Genomic DNA, 24,302 nt, shown 5'->3' with positions numbered 1-24,302 from the left:
CAATGCTCAAAACCATATACTGTTTAATAATATTCATTTTTAAACTAACAAAACACGATAACTGAACGTGTATGTTACCATAACGCTGGATCCCATAGACAGTCGAATACTTGACTCAACCCTAAGCCCTTAATTAAACAAGAACAATAAATAAAGCTAAGTAAAACATTCTCAAGCTATAAAATATTTGTTGTGTACAACTATGATGCATACACTAAGCAACTATAATAATTGTAACATCCACAAAATTCATGAAAAATTTAAACTTTTTAAAACTATTCCACAAAACATCATTGTTTACAATTTAGTTTTCAAAGCATGTTTAACATCAGAGTTTTCCCAAAATCATAAATCAAAACACGAAGAGGTGTACAATCACGCCTTCGCCTTCCCGCGATCATCTAAGGTACCATAAACATAACCCAGAATTGTAAGCCCAAAGCTTAGTGAGTTACCCCAAAGTACCAACACACGAAAAAATAACACATATACAATAACAACATACTATAGGTCCAATCAACCATCGGGTTGGAATACCCAATACCACTCAACCATCGGGTTGGAATGCCAACATACTATGGTTCCAATCAACCATTGGGTTGGAATGCCAACATACTATGGGTCCAATCATCTTCGGGATCGAATACCCTTGGGACCTCAACCATCGGGGTTGGAATGTCAACATATTATGGGTCCAATCATCCTCGGGGCGGAATACCGTCGGGCCCATTCAACCATCGGGTTGGTATACCCCGACCTATTGGCTTACACACAAAGCAGTGAAGCCTCAGCCACCAACCAAACATGTGCACATATAATAGATAATCATATAACAACCTACAGCCAGTCAAACATATGTATAGATCACTAAGCATATCATCATCTTATATATCATGATACTGATCTAACATATCACTACAATACGATAACATACAATCACATAACAAGAAATATAATCCAAAGGGTTGGCCTTGGTACCATCGACCCGTAAGTACAGTGAGGAAAACTCACCTCACACTACTGAATCACACTAAAAGTCTCTAACTGCTGGCCCACTATAATCTCCGCGCCATCACAATCAAAATAATCATCCAATTAATAATTGGATTCCAATCCTTATATATCAGCCCAAAAGTCAGGGTAAAAGGCCACTCTACCCTTTACCTAGTTTAGGCCAAGGCCCATGCCCAAAAATTTGATACAAAAGGCCCAAAACCAAGTAATCACTCAAGGCCCATATTTGGCCCAATTTTCCAAATTGGGCCCAAACTCCTGCTTGATACCTTTAGAATATTGCAAAGTAATGAATGATCTTGTATCTCAAGTTTCCCCACCAAGTTAGGAACTTCCACTTTCTTCTAGTTTCTTCAAGAATGAGCAAAATAACACCAATTTCTCTTTAAAAGCTCAAAAATACAATAATGGAGGCCAAGGGACGCTTTAGGGTTTTATGGAGGTTTAGGGATAAGTAGTGAGGTCGACCCTAAGGGTTAAAGATGTTTATATAGGGTGTAACACCCTAAATTAGGGTTTCTAGAAACTGCACGTATGCCCAACGTACATAAGCATACGCCCCGTGTATGCGCCCGAAGTCCCAGTCCATCTTGTATTAGTACGCTAAGCGTACCAGGTGGTACGCCCTGCATACTGGCTTCTTAGATAGTACGTTAAGCAAACCAAGTGGTACGCCCACGTATTACTCCAAGGGCTAATTTGCAACTTTTAATTAATGAAGGGCAAAAGCGAAATGTACCAAGATTCGGGTGTTAAAATAATGATGTTAATTTCATCTAACATATAAGAAGTCTTCCTAGGCTATCAGGAATCATACATCAGACAATTATATCATGCAATTCCTGAAGATCCATAGCCGATCACTAGCATACAATTCTATCAAAATCATCATAAACAAGTAAAAGTGTGGTAACTTAGGGTATCCTTTCTTGCTCCGACTGGTCGTACACATCTCATCCTTCATGGGTTAATATTGAAAACAATGTGAATTTAATTTTGAAAATAATTTGAAAGAATATAAAAGTAATTTGAAAAATTTCCCATATCCTTAGTTTGCGTATGGATTCACACTAGTGTTCATCCAATTCACTCAAACCAGGGCTCTAATACCAACTTGTAACATCCCTAAATCCCGATAAGATTTTTCATTTTAAACCAAGTAAAATCATTGTTTTCAGATACCATCCAAATCAAACCATTTGTTTACAAAACATTGTTCTCAAAATATAATTCATAAATCAGAGTGTCTCAAAATTCGATAACATAAAATCTGAGGGATGTGGACGATCACATATTCGCTTGCCACGATCATCTAAAGTACCTGAAACAATAAATTGAAACGGTAAACACGAAACTTAGTGAGTTCCCCCAAGGTACCACCACACAAACATATAACAACATGCATACTGAGTCCACAACTAACATACTGGATTACCCCTGAGTCCACAACATGAGTCTGACTTACCTCCTAGCCCACAACACATGTTTAGCTTACTCCCGAACCCACATCATAAGTCTGACTTGCTTTTTGAGGGGATTTAAATTTATAATTCAGTTTCTACCAAGACTTGAATCACTTGGGCAGATTCTATCCGTTTCTCTCGAGGGCATCGCAAAGCTTTGGATGTTATGGCGATGACAATGTTTTGGTGCATTTGAATTTTTAGAAATTTCACCATTTTTTGGGACGACTTCTCCTATGTTGTGGTGAGCTCAGTTTAAATCAAACTCTTCGTTGATCACTACTCACGTTGTGACCTCTTTATGGTCACGTCGTGAGTCATGGTTTTACCCCAAAACCATTCCTTTGACTCATCGAAGCCTTAAATCGATATGATCAGGAAATCGGGTGTTACATCAAGGATGGGATTTTGACGCCTTATGTTACCCCCTGAGGGGGGGGGGATTGAGCAGACTCAATGGGATACTATAATGGCTACTATACATGATGTTAAGTTGGGAGATACTACAGACATGTTGGGTTGGTTACTTGATCTTGTAGATACGTTCTCGGTGCTGTCAACCACATGTTTTAGACAACCGCTTAGTTATGAATGGGAGTTTTGGAGACACAATGGAATAACTAGATTCCAATTATGGGTAATATTCTCTAATGGAGGTTTTTTAGAATATTATTCTGACTAGAGATATGCTTTCTCATAGGAATATTATCTTAGATTCCATCTTGTGCCAAGTGTGTTCAACGACAATAAAGATGATCGATCACCTTTTCATAGGATACACATATCTTATGGTCATTTGGCATCGGGTTGCGATTTGGTGGGGGGTTCAACTTTCTAATTCAGTTTCTACCAAGACTTGAATCACTTGGGCAGATTCTATCCGTTTCTCTCGAGGGCAGCGCAAAGCTTTGGATGCTGTGGTGATGACAGTGTTTTTGTGCATTTGGAATTTTAGAAATTTTCACCATTCACTTGCGATGATGTATTAGACTATCGGCCCGTTTGTTTACCTCTTAATTGCAAAATTAAGAGGCAATGTCTTAAAATTTCAAATTCAGATCGGTTGTTTGCATCTTATTTTTTACATTTTAAATTTATAATTACCTCTTATTTTTGCAGATATTGAACAAGGTCTGAAAAATAAAAAAAAATGACGTGTACCTAATTTGCCCTAAAGAAAGACCGACAAACGCTTCATCGCCTTTCCTTCCCTTCGTGTGTGCTCCCATTCACGTCTACTTCTCTTCACCACCAAGATTCCGACGAGGCTCACGTCAACTCAAAACGTCGACGATGCTGCACCCTGCAACGCCAACGCCGACGCACGTCCTCCGACTCGAACTCGTTTTCGAATGCTGCCCAGCAAGTATGTTTCTCTTCTTCTGAAAATTGATTTTGTTGCCTGCATCCAATCTTCAACGCCGTCGACTTCGCCTCCGACATCTTGTATAGGTAAAGTTTTTCTTTTTCTCTTGCTCTGGAATCCGAGTTTAATTCTTGAAAATTGAGTCTCATAGTTTTTCCCCTGAAATTAGAGTATCATTCCTGAAATCAGACCATTGTTTTCCTTTTTTCCTTTTTTTTTGAAATCAGGGTATCAATTGAAAATTTGATATTGTTGTCTTTTCAGCACAATTGCAAGAAAAGGAACTAGAATTAGATGTAAGTTGATGTTTTCTTCAATGTTTGTACAGGGATACACACGACATATGCTTGTTTTTTCTTGAATATATGAACTGAAGTTGTACTTTATTTAAGTTACTCCTACCATTTAGATAATGTGATGTTAGTTCATTTATTATTCTTTACATTATGAAATTATTGAAATTGCTTCCATATTCTGTTTTCACTTCATTCATTCATCTTCAATTTATCAAAAATCATGACTCCTTATTGTTCTGATACATTGTCTATTAACTTGTCATCATAAATTGGCTATATTGTGCCTCGATAGGTTGAAGAGAGTAATCCAATACTATCTGCCATTAAAACAATATATGGTTCAACTACTACCCTCCCATTGCCAACCACAACTCTAATAGTTCCTTTAAAGCCATAAAAGGTCAAAACAGTCAAGGATCAGCTCCCAAGTCTCTATTGTACCCTTTTTATAGCTGAAAGAATTGTGAAGATCTTTGAAGCTCTTGAATTGGAGGTTTTGATTGTTTTGGGTGCGACAATTAAGAAACAGGTTTGTTATTTGTGATATAAAATCTTGATTTTCTTGTATTATTGCAATTAGTTGGTTGGGGTATAATCACGAAATGATAGTGTTATGTTTGATTTGGTTATTTTATAAGCAAAAATATTGAATTTAGCAAAAAATAACATAAAAAGGCAAAATGGTCATTTTTATAATTTAGCACTGCAATTCAGAGGTTCTAAACAAACAACATTTAAAAATTTAGATCTTAGAAATTCAGACCCTCTTAGAAATTCAGACCACTTAAAAATTCAGATCCTACCAAACAGCCCCTATATTCACATGATGTAACATTAAAGTAAGTTATTCCACGCCATTCACTTGCGATGACGTATTAGACTATATTTACATGATGTAACATTAAAGTAAACCAGAAGTATTAATATGTACCATATTATTCACAAAAAATACAATGCAACGCGATGGTCAAGTAAAAAGGAGTATTTGAACATTTGAATGATTATTTTTGTGATTATCTTTAGGTTCTAAAAACTTAAGAGATGGCGTTCTCTAAGGTGTGACGTTAGAGACGTGTCTTGCTGCCATAAAATGCATTGGCATGAAAGATAATCAGGATGTTAAGGAAAAAAACATAAACATAGTCTATAAATTTTGACTAAACAACCCTCGGTCCTTTTTTTGTCAAGACTAAAACTTATGGATTATCATTGTCTTGATAGTCAAGACGAGGTCTTTCATTTTCAACATGTGATTGTATTAGTATATTAGTTTATAACCCGTTAAAATTACAGCTACAAAATTAATTAAATTTTTATAGTAAAAAACTCAAAATTATTAATCAGTTATTTTAAATAAATTATTAATTAATAGATTTTTTTAGTTATATAAAATTATAATAATTGATTTAAATAAATATGTAAAATTATACCATTTAATAATTTTTATTTTAATGTAATTAAAGTGGAAAATTTAAAAATTGAAATGAAAAATCAATAGGTTGACAAGTGACATTATTAATTAAAAGACATAATATGGTGACAAATGACAAAAGAATAATAAAATATGTATTAATTAAGAGGTCTAATAAGATTGCATATTTCAAAAGAAAAATAAAACTATTATTTTATTTGAATAGGGATGTTAAACTTTTATTGTGTTTTTGTTCTATATTTGACGAATTGTTTGTATAGATGATATTTTTATTTTTTAATAATTATATTAATTATATAATTTTCTTTCAACTTTAATCTAAGTTTAATATCAACGATAAAGAAAAAAACATTATTAATAATTTATTAAGACATCCCCATTAAAATTGAACAAGCGAATTTCATCAAAATACAACGAGTCAATGACCAGTCTATGTCTATCTACTCTTTCAGTCTTCAATACTTTTTCATCGAACAATCCCTCAAACCCTAAAATATTTCAAATTTCAACCCGATTAGAAACGGGTCGGTTACCAAATTATGACCGGTAGTATGTTTGTGGGCTATCAACGGTAACCAAGAAACTATCGAAACTATCCGACGGTCAGGATCCGACCCAAGAACTATCAGGGGCCGACCCACGAACAACTTTCGTGTAAACCTTCAAAAGTTCCCAAATTGAGAGGATTTAGCTCATACCCAGAGGGGATCTTCCCTTCTCCGAACAAATCGTTCAAAAATCCAACAGAAAAACCCAAATTCAAATAAACCCACATCTCACTTTCCTCAAAATTCCAATTTACAGCCTTTCTATCCTTCCCAATTTCACATGAGAGTTTCGAATTGAAATAGAAAAGATGATCGTGAGGACCTACGGTCGCCGGACCAGCAGCAACAGCAACAGTAACAGCAGAAGCAGTAACAGTTTAACTTTCGACGACGTAGACGGATTCGACGATTCTTTATCTCAAGATAGCCCCCAAGAATTAGACAACAGTAACGGCGATATTTTCAGTTTCGCGTTTCCATCTCAAGAATCCATCAAGAATCCTTGGTCTTTTGATTCCGACCCATATAATTTCGATTCGTCCCAGGATTCGCGTAAATTGGCTGTTCTACCTCCAAGATCGAAGAAACCAAAAACTGAAGCGAACGAAAAGAGGAAAGATAAGGGCAAAAAAGCGAAGAAACCATTGATGATGTTGACCGAAACAACTACGTTAATGGAGACACAAGAATTTGGAGAGATGATGGAGCATGATGACGAGGTGAATTTTGCTTTAGATGGGTTGAGAAGAGGGCAGCCGGTGAGGATTCGTCGTGCGAGTTTGTTGTCTTTGTTGATGGTTTGTGGTACTATACAGCAGCGGAGGCTCTTGAGAACCCATGGGTAATTAATTATTTTTTCTTATCAAGAAACTCCATTTGAGAATCAGATGTGTGTGTTTTAGTTTAAAAACTCTTTACATTACGATACATTTATGCAAATTTGATACTTGATGGCTTATATATCCAACTAAGGCCAAATCTTGGATGATTCTCAAATTATATATATATGCTTTTGTTAAGTTGTACTTGTAGTGCGTAATTAACATTTTAGTAATTTTGATTACAGGACTGCAAAAACAATTATTGATGCTGTATTGGGGCTCAATTTTGATGATACCCCTAGCAACCTGGCTGCTGCGGCTTTATTTTTTGTTTTGACAAGTGATGTAAGCTGCTTATAATGCTCTTTTTTTTAATGAATTAATGAATTGCCATTTTTATTTTCAATATAGTAACTTTTCTGTAAGTTGTGTGCATAATCTCCGTATTGGGTTCTTTAGGGGTTCAACTTAAAAATGGGATGCAACTTTTGATCTGAATATATTTATTTAGTGTATAAACATTGAACATCCTCTTACATAAATATATGCACCCTAAGTAAAAGTAAAGCAAGAGAAAACTTAAGCTTAAGCCTGTAATTGATTTGTATATATTTAGTGTATAACTTATGATATATTTTCTTTCCTTATAGGTTGGGTTAAATGCTAGAAATAGCAATCTATTTTTATTATAGCATTATGCTTTCATTTTTTTTTCATATTACAAGAAATAGCTATCTACTTCCATTGATTTGTTTATTTTAGCATCCTACTTCTCTCTCTCTCTCTCTCTCTCTCTCTATATATATATATATATATATATATATATATATATATATATATATATCCTATAACATCATGTACTTTGAAAAACCTACCCGATTATAGCAATGCCATCTATATACAAAGCAATATTCACTGCTATAAGTAGATAAAGATTTTACAAAGTATAAATGTAAGGATAAGAAAAAGATTGAAAATACAATGCTATAATTTGAGCACAAAAACAAGAAGTTGGCCTCCATCGATAGTGGGTATCTAACTATCTTCAGTTATATCCTATTATGGATCAACACTAAAACATAATTTACCAAATTAGCCCCGAGTATCTAATCTTTATTTCATTTCAGGGTCAAGATGAATACCTTTTGGATTCACCTAGTTCCATCCGCTTTTTGTTAAAACTACTGAAACCAGTTACAGCACATGCTACTAAAAGTAAAGTTACAACTCTTGGTAGCAAACTTGTAGCCTTAAGCAAGGATGCTTCTAATTTTAATGACAATAAGGGGGAAGAATCTTCATCTTCTTCTATTTTGAACAAAGTTCAAGAAGTCCTTGTGAATTGCAAAGAGTTGAAGCCAAGAGAGGGAAGTGATAATGATGCAAAAAGGGCCGAGTTGAATCCAAAATGGATTGCTTTATTAACCATGGAGAAAGCTTGTTTGTCAACTATTTCTCTTGAAGGTATTTTGCAAACGAATTAGTTGATTGAAGCGAAGGATAGGATGGTAATTTTCTGTTTATCTAAATAATTTGTTTTCTTCTTATATGCTTGTTTGTATTCTTTCAGAGACAACTGGAACTGTTAGAAAATCAGGGGGCAACTTTAAGGAAAAGTTAAGAGAATATGGAGGACTTGATGCTGTAATTGACATCATAAGGGAATGTCATGGTGTAATGGAGGTATGATCTTGTATGCCATTTTTCAAAAGTTTTCAAGAATCAAGATAGAATTTTATCAATTTGCCCGTTTTAGTCAGTGTTATAAAAGAAGAAATTGATTTAGGTCCAGATGGTTTACTTCATTAGCAAAGGGTATTTTGGAACAATTTTTTAAAACAACTTGGAATAATTTCTACTTTGGGATGTGATGTCCAATGAAATTTGAAAAGTTTCCATTTTCTAAAAGTCCTTATGGTAAAATTACCTATTTGCCCAGGTTGCTGTTACGAAAAACATTGAAATTGATTTGTAGTCAACACGATATCCTTCATTATTTGAGGGTAGTTTGGAGATTTTATAATTAGTCAGGATCTCATAATTATTGAAGGGTATTTTGGATATTTGGAGAGAGTGATATTTTTATTTGTATTTCATATTAAAAGAGAAGACTAATGCTTTATGATCTCATAATTATTTGCAGAAATGGCTAGAACGATATTCAGAATCACAAAATATTCTTAACCTAGAAAGCCCGATGCTTCTATTGAAGTGTTTGAAAATTATGGAAAATGCTACATTTCTTAGTAATGATAATCAGGTAACTCTTATAACACATGTTCCCCGAGTCTTTAATTATGAAAATAGTTAATTGGAATTCATGCTCTTTCACGTTACAGAAACATTTGCTTGATATAGAAGAAGACTTGGGTTATCAGCATTCTTTCACAAAACTTATTCTTAGCGTCATTAAGATCCTTTCAGGTATCTATCCTTCTATAGATCAAATGATCAAATCTTGTTTTTCTTTCCTTATTTATTTTTTATCCATTTTCTCGATTTAGACACTTGACTGATGAAACTAATACATACAAACAGCATTTTGTATCTTGCTTGGTATTATTGTTGTAAACTTGTAATCATTTTTCTTTCACTTCTGTCATTGATTTGCAGGTGTTTCTCTACTAAAAAATTCTTCTTCTAATTCTGATGCTAAAAACGACCTTGGTGTCTCAAATGGCACTGACCATAGCTCTGATCTTCCTTCAGTAGCTGACGACAAAGGTACTCTGCATTGTTGTGACATTTGACTCCGATAACTTTTAAGTAAATGACCAAAATACCCATGTATGAACTTGTTTCTCTAATCCACAGATGACAGCAATGAGATCATACATATCAGTTCCTCCATAGAGAATTGCAGTATGGATCTTCCTTCCCAAAAGATCTCTACAAGATCCCAGAAAAACCAAAAACCCGATAAAAAACAATCGGGTTCGACTTCTACATCAAGTGGTAAAAAGTCGAAGCCCATCATGATTGAATCTGAGGATAGCCAAGATCCGTTTGGGTTTGGTGGAGAAGATCCTTTTGCCTTTTTTGAAGATGAAGATAAACCTTCTAAATGGGACATAATGTCTGGGAAGAAAAACGTGTCTCAAAGTCAGAAAAGTGGTTCGGCTGTTGAAGGAGATGAAGATCTTATGGTGGTGAGTCAGCAAGAATCCAGCAATGTGGAACGTGATGACTCTCCTCAAGTTTCTTGTTCACCACTGGATGATGAGGAAAAATTTAACCTTTTGTCTGATTGTCTTCTCACTGCTGTGAAGGTAAATTTCCTTTTTCTATTTTAACCCTTAAATAAATAAAAAAAATCAATGAAAGTAGATTTTGCTATTTCTTGCATTTAAATGACCAAAATACCTTTTTTTTTTTTTGCAGGTTTTGATGAATCTAACAAACGACAACTCTGTGGGGTGTCAGCAAATTGCAGGGTGTGGAGGATTGGAGACATTGTGTGGTTTGATAGCGGGTCATTTTCCATCATTCGGGTCGTTTTTGCCCACTTTGAGTGATCCAAGAGACAAGTCGATTCTTGTTGAGGTTGATGATGATGATGATGATGATGAGGAGGAGGAGGAGAAAAATAAACGACTTACTGATCAAGAATTGGATTTTCTTGTTGCTATTCTTGGATTGCTTGTTAATTTGGTGGAGAAGGATGGTCATAACAGGTCTTCATTTCAATTAATTTTTTTTTTCTTTACTCGCATAATAGCGCAACATTTTCTTACCCATATCGGTAATTGTGGGTAAAATGCCTGAAATACCCTTGCATGTTTGTGCAGATCACGACTTGCAGCTGCAAGTATATCGATGCCTGGGTTAAATGGTCAAGAAAATGAAATTACGGATGTAATTCCACTGATTTGTTCCATCTTTTTGGCCAATCAAGGGGCTGGTGAGGCAGCTGAAGAAGGAAGACAATCGAATTTGGTGAGTGCAATTGCTATTGTGGTTCTCGTTTCTGGCTTTTAGCTAAATGACCATAATACCCTTGAATCAAAGAAAATCTTTTAGCACTTGAAATATTCTCCAAAATGGAAATGTTGATATTCAGCTAGAGCGACTGATATATACTAATATACCCTTGAGTTAAAGCAGATGAGCTGGACAAAAATACTTTAAAATCTGTTTGAAACTGACTTTTAGTAGCTAAATGACTAAGATGCCCTTGATTTGATTTTTGTTCAGAATGTTGAGGATCCTGTTCTGGAGGGAGAGAAAGAAGCAGAGAAAATGATTGTGGAAGCATACTCGGCCCTTCTTCTTGCCTTTCTATCAACGGAAAGGTTGGTTGACTTTATGAGTTACTTTTATTATAGTAAATAAATAGCATTGACTTTTTGTCTCACTTGTTGTTGACTTGTGACAGTAAAAGCATACGTAATGCCATTGCTGAATGTCTTCCAAACCGCAAGCTGGCTATCCTTGTGCCTGTCTTGGAGAGATTTGTGGTATGCCATTTTTGCCCTTATAACCAAGAAGCTCAAAAACAAGAAACTTTTTATCGACAAAAATACCCTTAATTGGCATGATCTTCTGGAAGCCTTTTGTCAAATTCAAAAACCCAAAAACAAGAACTATTTCATGGACAGAAATACCCTTAATGGACAAAAATATGAACTTGTGAACTAACTTCACTTCTCTTTTGCTAGGAATTTCACATGTCATTGAACATGATTTCAGAAGAGACACATTCAACGGTGCTTGAGGTAATTGAATCATGTAGGATGCTATGAAAAGGTCGAAAAGGTAATTTGAGTCATGTAGGGAAGGAACAATAGATGTTGATTGATGGACATCTTGTACAGCTTCAACCTTCCTCTTCTTCAAGAGGAAAACGAATAGGATCATGTTATAGTCTTATTGACCACATTGACATATTTTCCTTCTATTTTATTTCATATTTTTTTTTTTTTGCTAATATTCATTTTACGTGGGTCTTTTTTATATTTTTCCTCTTTTTCTTGTAAGCTGCGTTTTCACCAACTTGGTGGTGTTGTATGCATGGGTTATACTTGTAAGGGTCGAATTTAAGACAGATTTTTTAAGCGTTTTTGCATATTGTAGTTTGTTGTTAATCTACACTTTATTTAGTGAACTGTGGTGGTGCTGTTTAATGTAAAGGAAGCTCCTTTCAAAGCCAACCCTTGATGATAATACTTATTCTGTAGGTGTATTTATAATTTATTCCCCTCTCTATTTATATTATGTCACCAAGACATGATTTGATGTTTGTATATTTCATTTTGTTGTATTCTTTTTGAACGCCGAGTTATCCCAATGTTATGATGGCGCAATAGTGGTTAATCAAATTATTAAACAAAAGGCTACATTAAGTAGTATTTTAATATTATTATAATGTTTCAACTACATATATAGTGTTTTTCCAAAAGGGACAACGTCCATTTTCAGTCAAGCCCTCCAACATTTTTATTATCTTTTTATGATGGAAATTTCAAAAGCAATTATGTACATGATAATGATATATATTGAGCGCTTTAAAATGAGTCAAATATTAAAAACGATATTTAAAATTGTTGTTAATACATTAAACGTTTCTCGTTTTATTTCAGCAAATTTTATAACACAAAATATTTTACAAAGGAGTAAGTAATTATATAGTGTAATTATTTAGTTTTAAATTAAACAGCCTAATAATAAAACATAAGTTACTAAAACATTGATAATATGTTTTCTGATTTGATGTTTTTGTGTGACTTTGGTAGAAAAATAAAAAATTACCCACCATATTTGTGTGTTTTTTGTTGTTAAGATCGTACATAGCTCATTTAGACCCAAGGATCATAATAACTATTGTTCCGGACATAACGTTCAACCATGCAAACATACAGTCAAATTATATTGCTAAAAACTCTCAAAGATCCTATTTCAGTCCATATAAAAGTGTGTATCTTTAAGTAGGGATGTTATACAGACAACAAACTGAAAACCGGACCGATTAAATCAATACAGATCCGGTTCAATTCGGTTATTAATACAAAACCAACTAGATTATTAGTGATTCAACGAAACACTACAAAAGTGAAGATCAGTCGTCAACTTACTTGGATATAATCAATCATATATATTAGAGAGAGGTAGAAACTTTTGCAAAGGATGACATAAAAAAGTTCCCGATAAAAATAATATGATTTTTTTTTTAATAATACACTTTCATTAAATATAACAAACTAGTAAAATCGACATGTGGTAAAAGAATCAATAATAAGGTCTTTTTTTTTTAAATTGTTGCCGTACCAGAATGGCTTTAAATTTAAAGTTTCCACCAGCTCCTTCTTAATTTACATATTGGACTAATCGAATACGTTGGGCTACTAAATGGACTTATATTCATTAGATAGATTAATTTATTTGAGCTAATAGTTGCATTTTTTTTTGTCCTGGGGTGCACAATATATTTAAAAAAAATCATTTTTTTTCCAGTTATAGTAAGTTATATCATCATCTTCCTCTGCATTGTCTCCATTGTCTTCATCAAAAGACATCGTTTATGAACATTACAAAATTTTGTGGTGTTGTTTTATAGTGGTTTTTTCTCCCTCATCCCATCGTCTATATATACTAGCTTAGATGAATACCGCGAAAAGTAACCGATTAAACGTATAAGTGCTACATGAAGAGTAAATTCCGCTCATAAAACAATTTTGAAAATTTACATGGCAAACATATATTCCCGAGTTAGCAAACCTTGTTTGTTTTGCAATGATTGTGGTTGTTTATGCACAAGTAAGATTTTGGTGGTTACCTACAAATATGATCCGAGCCTTTATAGTCATTTTAGTAAATAACTTTTTTTTTTTTTTTTCCATTGTGAGATACCGTTTTTATACACTCTATCAGTATCGACTCACATCCTTGTTTTCTCTTTTTTATGTTTGGGGTCACTTGCGTAAGCAAACACCATCTCTTCGAGTAGAAGGGGACAACTTATTACCTCGCCTTACATGATTCTTATCAAAACTAGGACAATTTTGTTGAAAATATATCGAGTAAATTAAACATTTGTCTTGCTGTTACGGACTTTCTTATTCAACACAAAGGAAGCAATCTCATGGGACAGTTACATATGTTTACGGAGGAACCCGAGAATTAGCGGGTTTACCTTGTCGGGAAATTGTTCTTGAAGAAAATGGCTTCCTTCAGGCACATATTCTATTTCTAAATCTGTTGCAAATTCTCTAACCATTTCACTCTGTATGAGATCTTTCATTCCTGGAAACTTTAAAAAGTAATCCTTCTCCCCTGTTATCAACAACATGGGATTCTTGATTACATCGTCTGCTATGTCGTATACTTCATCCAATGACCTGAATTATTTAAAAAAAAAAACTAATATATTAAATATAATTACAAAAACTAGATAATGCATGTATTTTTTTAAAATAATACATGTTTTAGACATTAAAAAACAAACGGCTTGTTTGGCAACCGATTTTGAAACTTTTGACTTTTATGTTGTAGTTAATTTTACATGTTTCAAAAGCTTATACCTTTACTTTACTTTGCTTGACACTTCTATTATCGATATTTAAGTCATATTTGTGTTTTATTAAATAAAATAAAAAAAAAGTTATGTTATTACACTAAAATATTGAAAATATATCGTTAAAGAAATACCATTTACCTTTCTCCTCTAGGAGTTACGACATTGTGTTAAATTTTTAATTACCTGTAAGGAACTTTGAGTGGATTAAGAAATCCAGATTTCTCATACAGAGCTCCATAGACCGAAAGATCCTCCTCCGTGAACCACGGCGGCAGAGGTGTCGATGGGCCGACTATATCCATAATTTCTTGGCTCTCATCGGCGATTGGTATTTCACTCCTAGAAAACAAGATATATATGTTTCGCACCACTGTTTTTGCATCAAAACGCCCAAAATCAGCTTCAGCTCTTCCTGGTTCCTACGAGAAAGAAAATATTGTTTCCAACACCAGTGATGATAACATAAGAAACAGAAATTTGAAGTGACAAATAAGATCATTTTGTAACACATTACATACCCTCCATCTATTGATATAGAAACCTTCGGGCATCTGTTTGAGGAACGTAGGGGGTCTGAAGGGCCTATGTGGTGCTCCAAGTGATATAAGTCCTGTCACCCTCGTGGAGTATCGCAGTGTAAAAAGAAAAGCTGGTCTCAACCCGAAGTCTTTCGCGATTAAGAAAATCTATATGCAACACCAAAGGAACTGTCATCGAATTTATTATCTATGGGAGTATTTGAGCAAAAGTCTGTAACAATAACCTAAATCGAGCACGAAATAGTTATATCACAGTAAAACTCTCTAAAGTTTATATGTAATTAGTGCACGAAATAGTTATCCCAATGGAACCACAGCCGTTTGCAGGAAAGTGCAACGATGAGATATATAACCCGTTGGAATAAAAAATTAATCAATGAAGTTTTGTAAAAAGCTCAAAACCTACTGTGAGATGTATTAATTAATTGACGCACCTTATCAATTCTGAGCGAATCAAGGATTGCGAGAAGATCGTCGACGAGATCGGAGAATACAAATTTCTCGGTATCGGGAGGTGGATCTGATAGTCCATAGCCTCGCCAATCGGGTGCAATAGCTCTATAACCGGCATTGGCGACGGCGATCATTTGGTTGCGCCAACTGTACCATATCTCTGGGAAACCGTGGAGGAACACCACCACTGGCGACGACTCGTTTCCGATCTCGGCTAAGTGAAGCTTCACTCCGTTGACTTCCACGAACATGTGCACTATCTGATCCATTATTGATTGATTTTTTGTTGGTGAACTTCAATGGTGACTTTAGCAAGAAAAAGGTCAGCATAAGTCGCTAACCACCGTGGGTAATGATATATTTTTTAATGGTTAAAATTTTTTGAAGTTTTATTAATGGTTAAAATTTTTTAAAGTTTTTTTAAATTTAATTAATTTATCTTTTATCTATATTAAAAAAAGTTTTAAATAACGTGAGGCGTAAACTTGTCAGTAAGGTCAAAGTTAAGCAATGACGAACCATGAAGTTTTTCAAGACATGACTCTTTTATATAGATTAAAAAAAATAAATTATGTAATTATTGAATTTGATCAAATATGTCAAGTTTTTAGAAGTGTTATATTAATATTTAATCTTAAAAAATTATCAAAAACTCAATTATTTTAAGTTCGATCAGGAAAAAACAAAAAAAGCCGTGTCTTGAAAAAAAATTCGCATCATAACGCGATACGGCGCGTCTTGACACGTTATTTGAGTGTCACGCTTAACAAACCCGACTTGGATGTTCTCGTAACGGCTACACCATGTCTCGCACCATGACATGCCTTGAGGCGTGCTATGACACGTTTTTTAGAACCATGACATTAAATATTTTTTTAGGCTCCCATACCACATCTAGCTTTTAAATTTTTTTTATGTTATTTTATATATTTCAACAATGTTTTACAAAACATCATTTTTATTAGGTTTTTAGCGGTAAGAACTAACTTTTCAATTACAACGTCAAATATAGCAAACTCCCTCATATAATTTATAATTTGTCATTGTCTAGTATATTTTTCCCGAACTATATAAAATTATAAAACCACCAACATGATAAAATATTATGCAACCGAAATGTTTTATAATATTTAATATTTTTCATGTTTAAAATTTTTGACATCTACTTTTAAACTATATAATTCTTTTATAAAGTATATACTATTTTTTTTAAACCAATTGTTAACTAATAAAAAAACAATATCTAAATATCATTGAAGTATAAATATAATGCTAATTAATATAGAGATCAAATTTGACAAACAAATGAAGGAAATGTTAATTAATGTTATAAAACCACCAAAATATAATTTTATAAATTCTTTTTATAAAGGAAATTTTTTCAAATAATAAATATTTTGAGTGACTTTTAGACGTCTTTTTTTTTCCTATGGTAAAATTTTTTTCAAACACAAAAAAGCTTTTGAATGCACATTTTAGACTCGTTTTATCGGGTCATATATATATATATATATATATATATATATATATATATATATATATATATATATAAAATCTGCTGGATCAAATAAGAAATAAACATGTGGAAAATACATTAAATAAAAAATGCTTAGAAAAATACCATGTGTCCAAATAAAAAAGAAAATAACATATGACAAGTTCTTTATTTATTAGGTAGAATTACAAGTATTTACTTCCATTTAATTTTTGGCGATTTTAGGTAAATCACTACAAATTGAGAGTTAAGATGTTTGGCGTACTAGCTAGCTGAGAAACTAATTGTTAGTTGAAAGATTAACTGATAGTTGAAAAACTAAATGATAAAAAATAATGTTTGGTAAAATTAGCTGAAAAGGTAGCTGAAATATATATAATTATATGAAATGACATTTAAGAGTATTTGTTTTTATAATTAATTAAGGGTTATTTTTTAAAATTATAAAAAAGCTTATAAAAAGCTAGTCTAAGTAGTTTTTCAAAAAGTTAGCTTATAAGCTACTTTTTGACCTTTTAAACACGACAACATAAAAAAGTTCAAAAAATAAAAGGGTGTTTGAGATTGCTTTTAAAACAACTTTTGACTTTTAACTTTTTCAAAAAGTCAAAAAATGGCCAAAAGATGTTTGACTAATGAAAAAGATGTTTTAAAATAACTTTTTGTATAGAATAAAAAGTTTCCAAAAACTATAAATCCTGTTTTTTTGTAACTTTTGGGAAAAACAAATACAAAAACATTTTAAAAATTTTCTTTTGGAAAAAGTCATTAATCAAAAAATCATTTTACAAAAAAGACTTTTAACCTTAAAAAATAATCCCAAACACCCCTAAGCTAGTTTATCAGTTAACTGTGACGCGCCAAAGACAACCTTAGTCTCATTCCAAGACACACGGCCAAAAATCTTACACAAATTTGAGAGCCTTTTCCCACATTATATATAACTTCAAGAACCATTCTTTTGAGGTGAATTTATGTTAAGGTTCGTCAAGTCTAATAGTACAAATTGCTCCCAACTTTTGTATCTAGGGAAACAGACGTATATAGGTAGAATTGTTTTAAGAGAAATTTTGTCAAAACAGGCCTTGGGTAACCAGGTTTACATATAATGTTTCTGCCGTTTCTTTGTTGTTTTTTCCTTGGATATTGTAATTGTAATTTTGTTATCACTTTGGACATATGTAATAATCATTTATATTGAACAACTTTCCCAACAACCAAAACTAAAAAACCGACAGTTTGTTTTTTCTAAAATCAAAAACCGAATTTTGGTTTGCTTTCAGTTTTAGTAAAAAAAACGAACCAATGGTTGAGACTCCATGGTCACTCTCCTCTCACTTCCCCTCTTCTCTACTGTCGTCTCTCTCCTTTCTCTTCTTTTCAACTTGTATACCATACATTAGGATTTGTACATTGCTGAAAGAAATGTATAGCATGGTTGAAAAATGAAAGTGAAAATGGAGGAGGAAGTTACATGGCACAAAATGGGTGAAAGATTTTTGAAGAGTATAATTAACAATCAACACATAACCTTAGTAACAAACTTTTTCCATGGTCATGGAAAGAAAGAAGGTTGCATTATGGAAAAAATGTTTCTTTTTCTTAAAAATTATGGTTTTTTAAAATTTTGTTAAATATGAATTTTTTATGAAACCTTTTAGAAACATGAATGAATTAATTTTCTGGAAAAAAAGGTAATGGCTTTTCAGATAAAAGGTTAAATATAAGAGCTTTTCTGAAAAATTTCCCATAATTATCAAAGTGGAACGTATCAACATAACATGATACAAGATACTTGGATTGATGAACCAACAATAACTCCATATGAGACATTGATATTTAATCATACATTTTATTTAAATAGGGTTTAAAACATCTAGCATCTGAACTCTGAAGACCCCACATGATTATCACGAGCTATGTTTATGCAGGAATGCGAGAATTAGTTGATTAATCTTGTCGGGAAACTGTTCTTGAACAAAATGGCTTCCTTCAGGCACATATTCTATCTCCAAATTCGTCGCAAAATGTTGAACCATTCCACTCTTCACAAAGCCTTCCACTCCTGGAAACTTAAAGAAATAGTCTTTCTCCCCTACAATCAGCAACATCGGATTCTTGATTACCGGGTCTGCTATGTCATATTCTTCATCCATTGACCTGTAAAAACACAACCCGATAATATTTTGTCATTATTTTTCAACTTTATAAATAATCCATGTATTATATAGGAAATTAATTACCTGTAGGGAACTTTGAGTGGATTAAGAAAACCGGATTTCTCATACAGAGCTCCGTAGACCGAAAGATCCTCCTCCGTGAACCACGGCGGCAGAGGTGTCGATGGGCCAACTATATCCATAATCTCTTGGCTCTCATCGGCGATTGGAATTTCAGTCCTGGAAAACAAGATATAAATGTTTCGTACAACTGTTTTTGCATCAAAACGCCCAAAATCAGCTTCCGCTCTTCCTGATTCCTAAAAGAAAAAGTAATGTTGCTTAACACCAGAACTCTTCTGGGATGTATACTTATTAGAGAATCGTTTTGTGATAACGTACCCTCCATCTATTGATGTAGAAACCTTCCGGCAACTCTTTGAGGAATGCAGGGGGTCCGAAGGGCGAATGTGGTATTCCAAGTGATATGATTCCGGTTACCCTTGTAGGATACCGCAGCGTAAACAGGTTAGCAGGTCTAGTTCCGGCATCTTTAGCAATTATGGAAATCTTTAAAAAAAAAAACTGTCATTGAAATTGCTGAAATCCAAAAGCAGTGAATGTACGATTTCATAACCTACTTATTTGATTAGTTGATGTACCTTGTCAATTCCAAGGGAATCAAGGATTGCGAGGAGATCGTCGACTAGATCGGAGAATCCGAATTTCTCGGTGTCTGGAGGTGGATCTGAAAGTCCGTAGCCTCGACAATCGGGAGCAATAGCTCTATATCCGGCATTGGCGACGGCAACCATCTGGTGGCGCCAACTGTACCATATCTCCGGGAAACCGTGGAGGAACACCACCACCAGCGACGACTGGCTTCCGATCTCGGCTAAGTGGAGCTTCACTCCGTTGACTTCCACGGACTTGTGGACTATCTGATCCATGGTTGCTCGCTCGAGTTCTGTTGGTGAACTTGTAGACGATTTTAACAAGAAAAAGTCAACAGTGGCGGGCGTTGATCGCACAGCCTATCTACCATTTTGACACCCATAACATGTGTGTAATGTTTTATTACTTTTACATTTTACATGTTGTTTAAGGTATTTAGTTATTATTTTTTAAAATTAATATAACTATCTGTTTTATTATTATATTATTTAGTTATTTATTGTTATATTGATAATATTATTATTTATATATTCAGTAATAAGTTGAGTCTCTATTATATAGTTATTTCATGTGTTTGTAAATCGTGCATTAAATCATAATAAAAAATGGATCATTCACCTTTCAAATGGTAATAGTTGTACATAAGTGATGGTTTATTGTCATGGATTTATAACTTGTAGTCGTAGAACAATAGAACAAGTGATGAAAAATTCTTCCAAATTTGTAAAATTATAAAAACATGACAACATATTCTTTGAAAAATATTGTTGAAGAAGAAATGATTGTGAGTTAGTCTTAGAAATTTGTAAAATGTGGAGAGCAAAAAGAAATTGTTTGAAAATACTTAGGCTAGATGGTATGGAACTCGGCTAGCTCGGCAATCACCTTAGCGTACCCGACAAACACCGCGCTGACCCCTTAGCTTGTCGAGCTCGGCTCAGTAACTCGACTAGCTTTCATTGAGAAGAGAGGGTGTGTTGGGTTACAGAAATGTGAACGTCAGGAGAGTTTTGTTACCGTTTTTTCAAAAAAAAAAAAAATTCAAAAAATTTCCCTTTTTACCTTATATAAATATCACTTATATATATATATATATATATATATATATATATATATATATATATATAGAGAGAGAGAGAGAGAGAGAGAGAGAGAGAGAAAGCTAGGTTCAAATGTTTTTGACAACTAGTGTGTGACTGAATGCACCAATAGGAGTTGAGGAAATAATAAATCATTAAATAAATAATTTAAGGGTATTATAGTAATCTATGCATATTTAATTATGGTAATTCTTTAATTTCCTAAACCCTATTCTTCTCCCATCTTTATCTTCAAACGATCGGTTTCAAAAATATGTACCCTCACCTCAACAGGCAACTTCACTGCCGCTCCTCTGCCAGCCGACCATCACCTTCTTCCTCCCTCTCCATCGTCGGCATCGTATTCCATCACTGAAATAGGTTTATAGCTTCCGTCGTACACCAACATCCTAGTCTTGGTATGTTCTTGAACTCAATTTCTAATTTTTAAACCTAATTTCTTATTTTACAATCAAAATTCTTTTAAGAATGTTGATGTTACCAAGTTTTTTCCTACCAGAATCCACCATTGCAGGCAACAGATTGAAAGAAAAAGAAACATCGAAAGAGATATTACTACAAGTAATCGCCTCATTTTCAATTTGTATTCTTCAACTTTTATCCCCATAATTTTCGCACATAGTAAGCTTTAAAGACTCTTGATATCTTAAAATGAAATTAAAATTGATCTTGTTGAATCAAGAGTAATCACAATGATTTTCTAAACCTAAGTTTATATAAACCATAAAGAATCACAATATGTGGTTTAGTTTTTCTGATTTCGCATGGTGGGACATTACACCACTATTATTCTCTCTTTTCCATTAATCGAAGTAAATGATTTTGTAGTTTATTGATTTCTACGGCATAGTAAAGCTAATAAAGCAGGTGTAGGTAATGTTTTGCTATTTACTATATAATATAAGTATTTAAAACTTTTGTATTTTTGGTCGAAATTTTATGTTGGTTGGATAAATGGATGATCAATGTTCATACGTAAAAGTAGTGGCATTTTGGTTGGCTTTATTTTCATTAAAACTTATAATATATCCCATTTGATTTTGTTTTAAAAAACTCTTCGTTGTGATTTATAAAATTTGTTGATTATTGTGATTAACGAGTTATTATAATTATGTTAGAATTCTTATGGAATTTAAGTTTAAGCAAGAAACAAAATTGAAATATTCTTTTAGAATTGACGTTAATATGTGTAGTTACGTTATTTAGGTGTTTTTATTTTGAAAAAAAAAGTTATAAATTCTATAAGAATATAAGTTAAAACTTCATCGCGGCTACTCAATTCTTCCATTATTCACTGTAATATTTGATTTTCGATTTTTCTACTTATTGATTGCTTGCAATTCTTCATCTGAATGCTAATGATTTACGATTATTCACATGGATTTTCCATTTCATTTATTCACTGATTTTTCTTTTTCTTTCAATCCTTACTTGAGTTTTCTATTAACTTTTTTCCCCTTGTTCCAAGTAAAATGATTATATTTTATTCTGCAAGAATAGTTTATTCTGTAAGAATATTTTTGTTGTATTCTGAAAGAATTGCAATTAATTATTTGTATGCTTAAGGTGTAGTTGTTAGGATGATGCAGGAATGATGAGGAAACTTATGAAAAAAAGATATATGATACTTCATTCTCAAAGAATGAAGAAAAACAACAATATTCTTTCAGAATTTCAAGATTCAACATCCAAAAACAGCAATATTGTTTCAGAATTCAAGAAGAAAACATGAAACACGATAGTATTCTAGCGGAATGTTGTTATTTTTTTTAAGAATGTTATTCATTTTTGTTTGTATTCTTTTAGAATTTTTATAGCTATATTAAAATGTATAAGACTTTTAGTCTGCAAGAATATGTATGAATTTGTATTTAAGTTCGGATGTATAAGAATATATTAGAATGTTTGTTATTTGAACATCTTATTCATGAATTTTGTTTTTCTTTAGTAATATTCTATTAGAATACAATTCTGAAAGAGTATCATTCTAACAAAAAAAATATTCTGATAGAATAAAATCGATAAAAATTGAAATTGAATTAATTAAAAAATTCAGATTTTTTTAAATTAGGAGAATTAATCATCCATAAAAATCCGAAAATTTCCTTTTATAAATGTAGTTAATTGTCCAAAATACCCTTTTGATAAAAATTGTGTGATTATATGATACATGCTACCCTATTGTAATATCATAGACCCTCAAATTAGGGGTGAGCATTTGGACCGGTGGACCGGACCGGACTGGTGAATCGGACCGGACAGTTTTTTTGGACCCCCGGGCCGGTTCTCAGTTCTAAGATTTCTCGCCGGTCCGGTCCGGTTTTTACCAGGTTTAGAACCGGTTGGACATTATTAAGATTTTTGTGACGTTTTTTAAACGCACATAACTCATTCGTTTTAAGTCGGATTGACCTGTGGTTTTTTCCAACATTTAGTTTACAGTTTGTAGATGAATTTAGACTATAATTTTGTTTATTTTGGTATTATATTCACCGTGTTACAATCCTTCAAAGTAGAGCTATCAAAGCTGAAAAAATTCAGCTTTTCAACAACATTTTGTAAGCTGTGACGTTTTTTAAACACCCATAACTCATTCGTTTTAAGTCGGATTGACCTCCGATTTTTTCCAAAATTTAGTTTACAGTTTGTAGATGAGTTTAGACTATAATTTTGTTTATTTTGGTATTATATTCACTGAGCTACAATCCTTTAAAGTAGAGCTATCAAAGTTGAAAAAATTCAGCTTTTTAGCAAGATTTTATAATCTGTGACGTTTTTTAAACACCCATAACTCATTCATTTTAAGTCGGATTGACCTACGTTTTTTTTCCAACATTTAATTTACAATTTGTAGATGAATTTAGACTATAATTTTGTTTATTTTGGTATTATATTCATTGAGTTACAATCCTTCAAAGTAGAGCTATCAAAGCTGAAATATTTCAGCTTTGTAGTATTATTTTATACTATAATTCCTAGTCCGCGTTTAGCACTTGTGGTAGAGTTGTAAGTGAGTATCAAACTAGTTTATCGACATTGATAGTTGAAGCTTTTTTATGCACCCAAGATTGGGTGATAAAGTTTACAAATCCGATACTTGACAACGTTGGTGACATCTTGAACGATGATATAACTTTGGGTAAAAAAATTACAATCTTTATTCTTTTTTTATACAATTATTACTTTTTATTAAATACAAACAACATTTTCATTTGTGTTTATGTAGAGATTGCACAAGCTTTAAATATGTTACATATGGATGACAATGATATGGGGAAGAGGCCAATGGAAGATTAGATTATGAGTTTATGAAATTTGTTAGTTTGATTGATTTTAAAGTTTAAACTATGATTTTTGTTGTTACGGTAATACTTTTGTATGTTTGTCTTAAAATTGTTTAACTTTTGTTGATGAACTTGATTTATATG

General features: G+C 32.9%; 3 protein-coding genes across 3 annotated transcripts; 1 reads left to right on the top strand and 2 right to left on the bottom strand.

Annotated features, from left to right (window-relative positions):
* Positions 1-6,226: 6,226 nt before the first annotated feature.
* LOC145061225 (wings apart-like protein 1) lies at positions 6,227-12,090 on the top strand. The gene is made up of 13 exons (XM_079008650.1): positions 6,227-6,960; positions 7,186-7,285; positions 8,068-8,404; positions 8,511-8,623; positions 9,084-9,200; positions 9,280-9,364; positions 9,554-9,664; positions 9,755-10,209; positions 10,322-10,614; positions 10,729-10,876; positions 11,135-11,232; positions 11,316-11,397; positions 11,599-12,090. Exons 1-13 carry the CDS (start codon positions 6,428-6,430, stop codon positions 11,680-11,682), a joined length of 2,556 nt encoding a protein of 851 aa, XP_078864776.1. The 5' UTR covers positions 6,227-6,427; the 3' UTR covers positions 11,683-12,090.
* Positions 12,091-13,957: 1,867 nt separating this feature from the next.
* On the bottom strand, positions 13,958-15,750 carry LOC145063213 (epoxide hydrolase 3-like). The gene is made up of 4 exons (XM_079010805.1): positions 15,427-15,750; positions 14,972-15,139; positions 14,637-14,872; positions 13,958-14,274 (listed from the first exon to the last, which is right to left on the bottom strand). Exons 1-4 carry the CDS (start codon positions 15,712-15,714, stop codon positions 14,028-14,030), a joined length of 939 nt encoding a protein of 312 aa, XP_078866931.1. The 5' UTR covers positions 15,715-15,750; the 3' UTR covers positions 13,958-14,027.
* Positions 15,751-18,671: 2,921 nt separating this feature from the next.
* Positions 18,672-20,084, bottom strand: LOC145062418 (epoxide hydrolase 1-like). The gene is made up of 4 exons (XM_079010028.1): positions 19,762-20,084; positions 19,502-19,669; positions 19,184-19,419; positions 18,672-19,100 (listed from the first exon to the last, which is right to left on the bottom strand). Exons 1-4 carry the CDS (start codon positions 20,047-20,049, stop codon positions 18,851-18,853), a joined length of 942 nt encoding a protein of 313 aa, XP_078866154.1. The 5' UTR covers positions 20,050-20,084; the 3' UTR covers positions 18,672-18,850.
* Between the last annotated feature and the right edge of the window lie 4,218 nt (positions 20,085-24,302).

The sequence above is a fragment of the Lactuca serriola genome, chromosome 7, assembly GCF_051521515.1.
Source record: "Lactuca serriola cultivar US96UC23 chromosome 7, Lser_US96UC23_V15, whole genome shotgun sequence".
NCBI classification, from domain to species: Eukaryota; Viridiplantae; Streptophyta; class Magnoliopsida; order Asterales; family Asteraceae; genus Lactuca; species Lactuca serriola.
The sequence above is the reverse complement of the archived record's forward strand: the minus strand, read 5'-3'. Positions and strand labels throughout refer to the sequence as shown.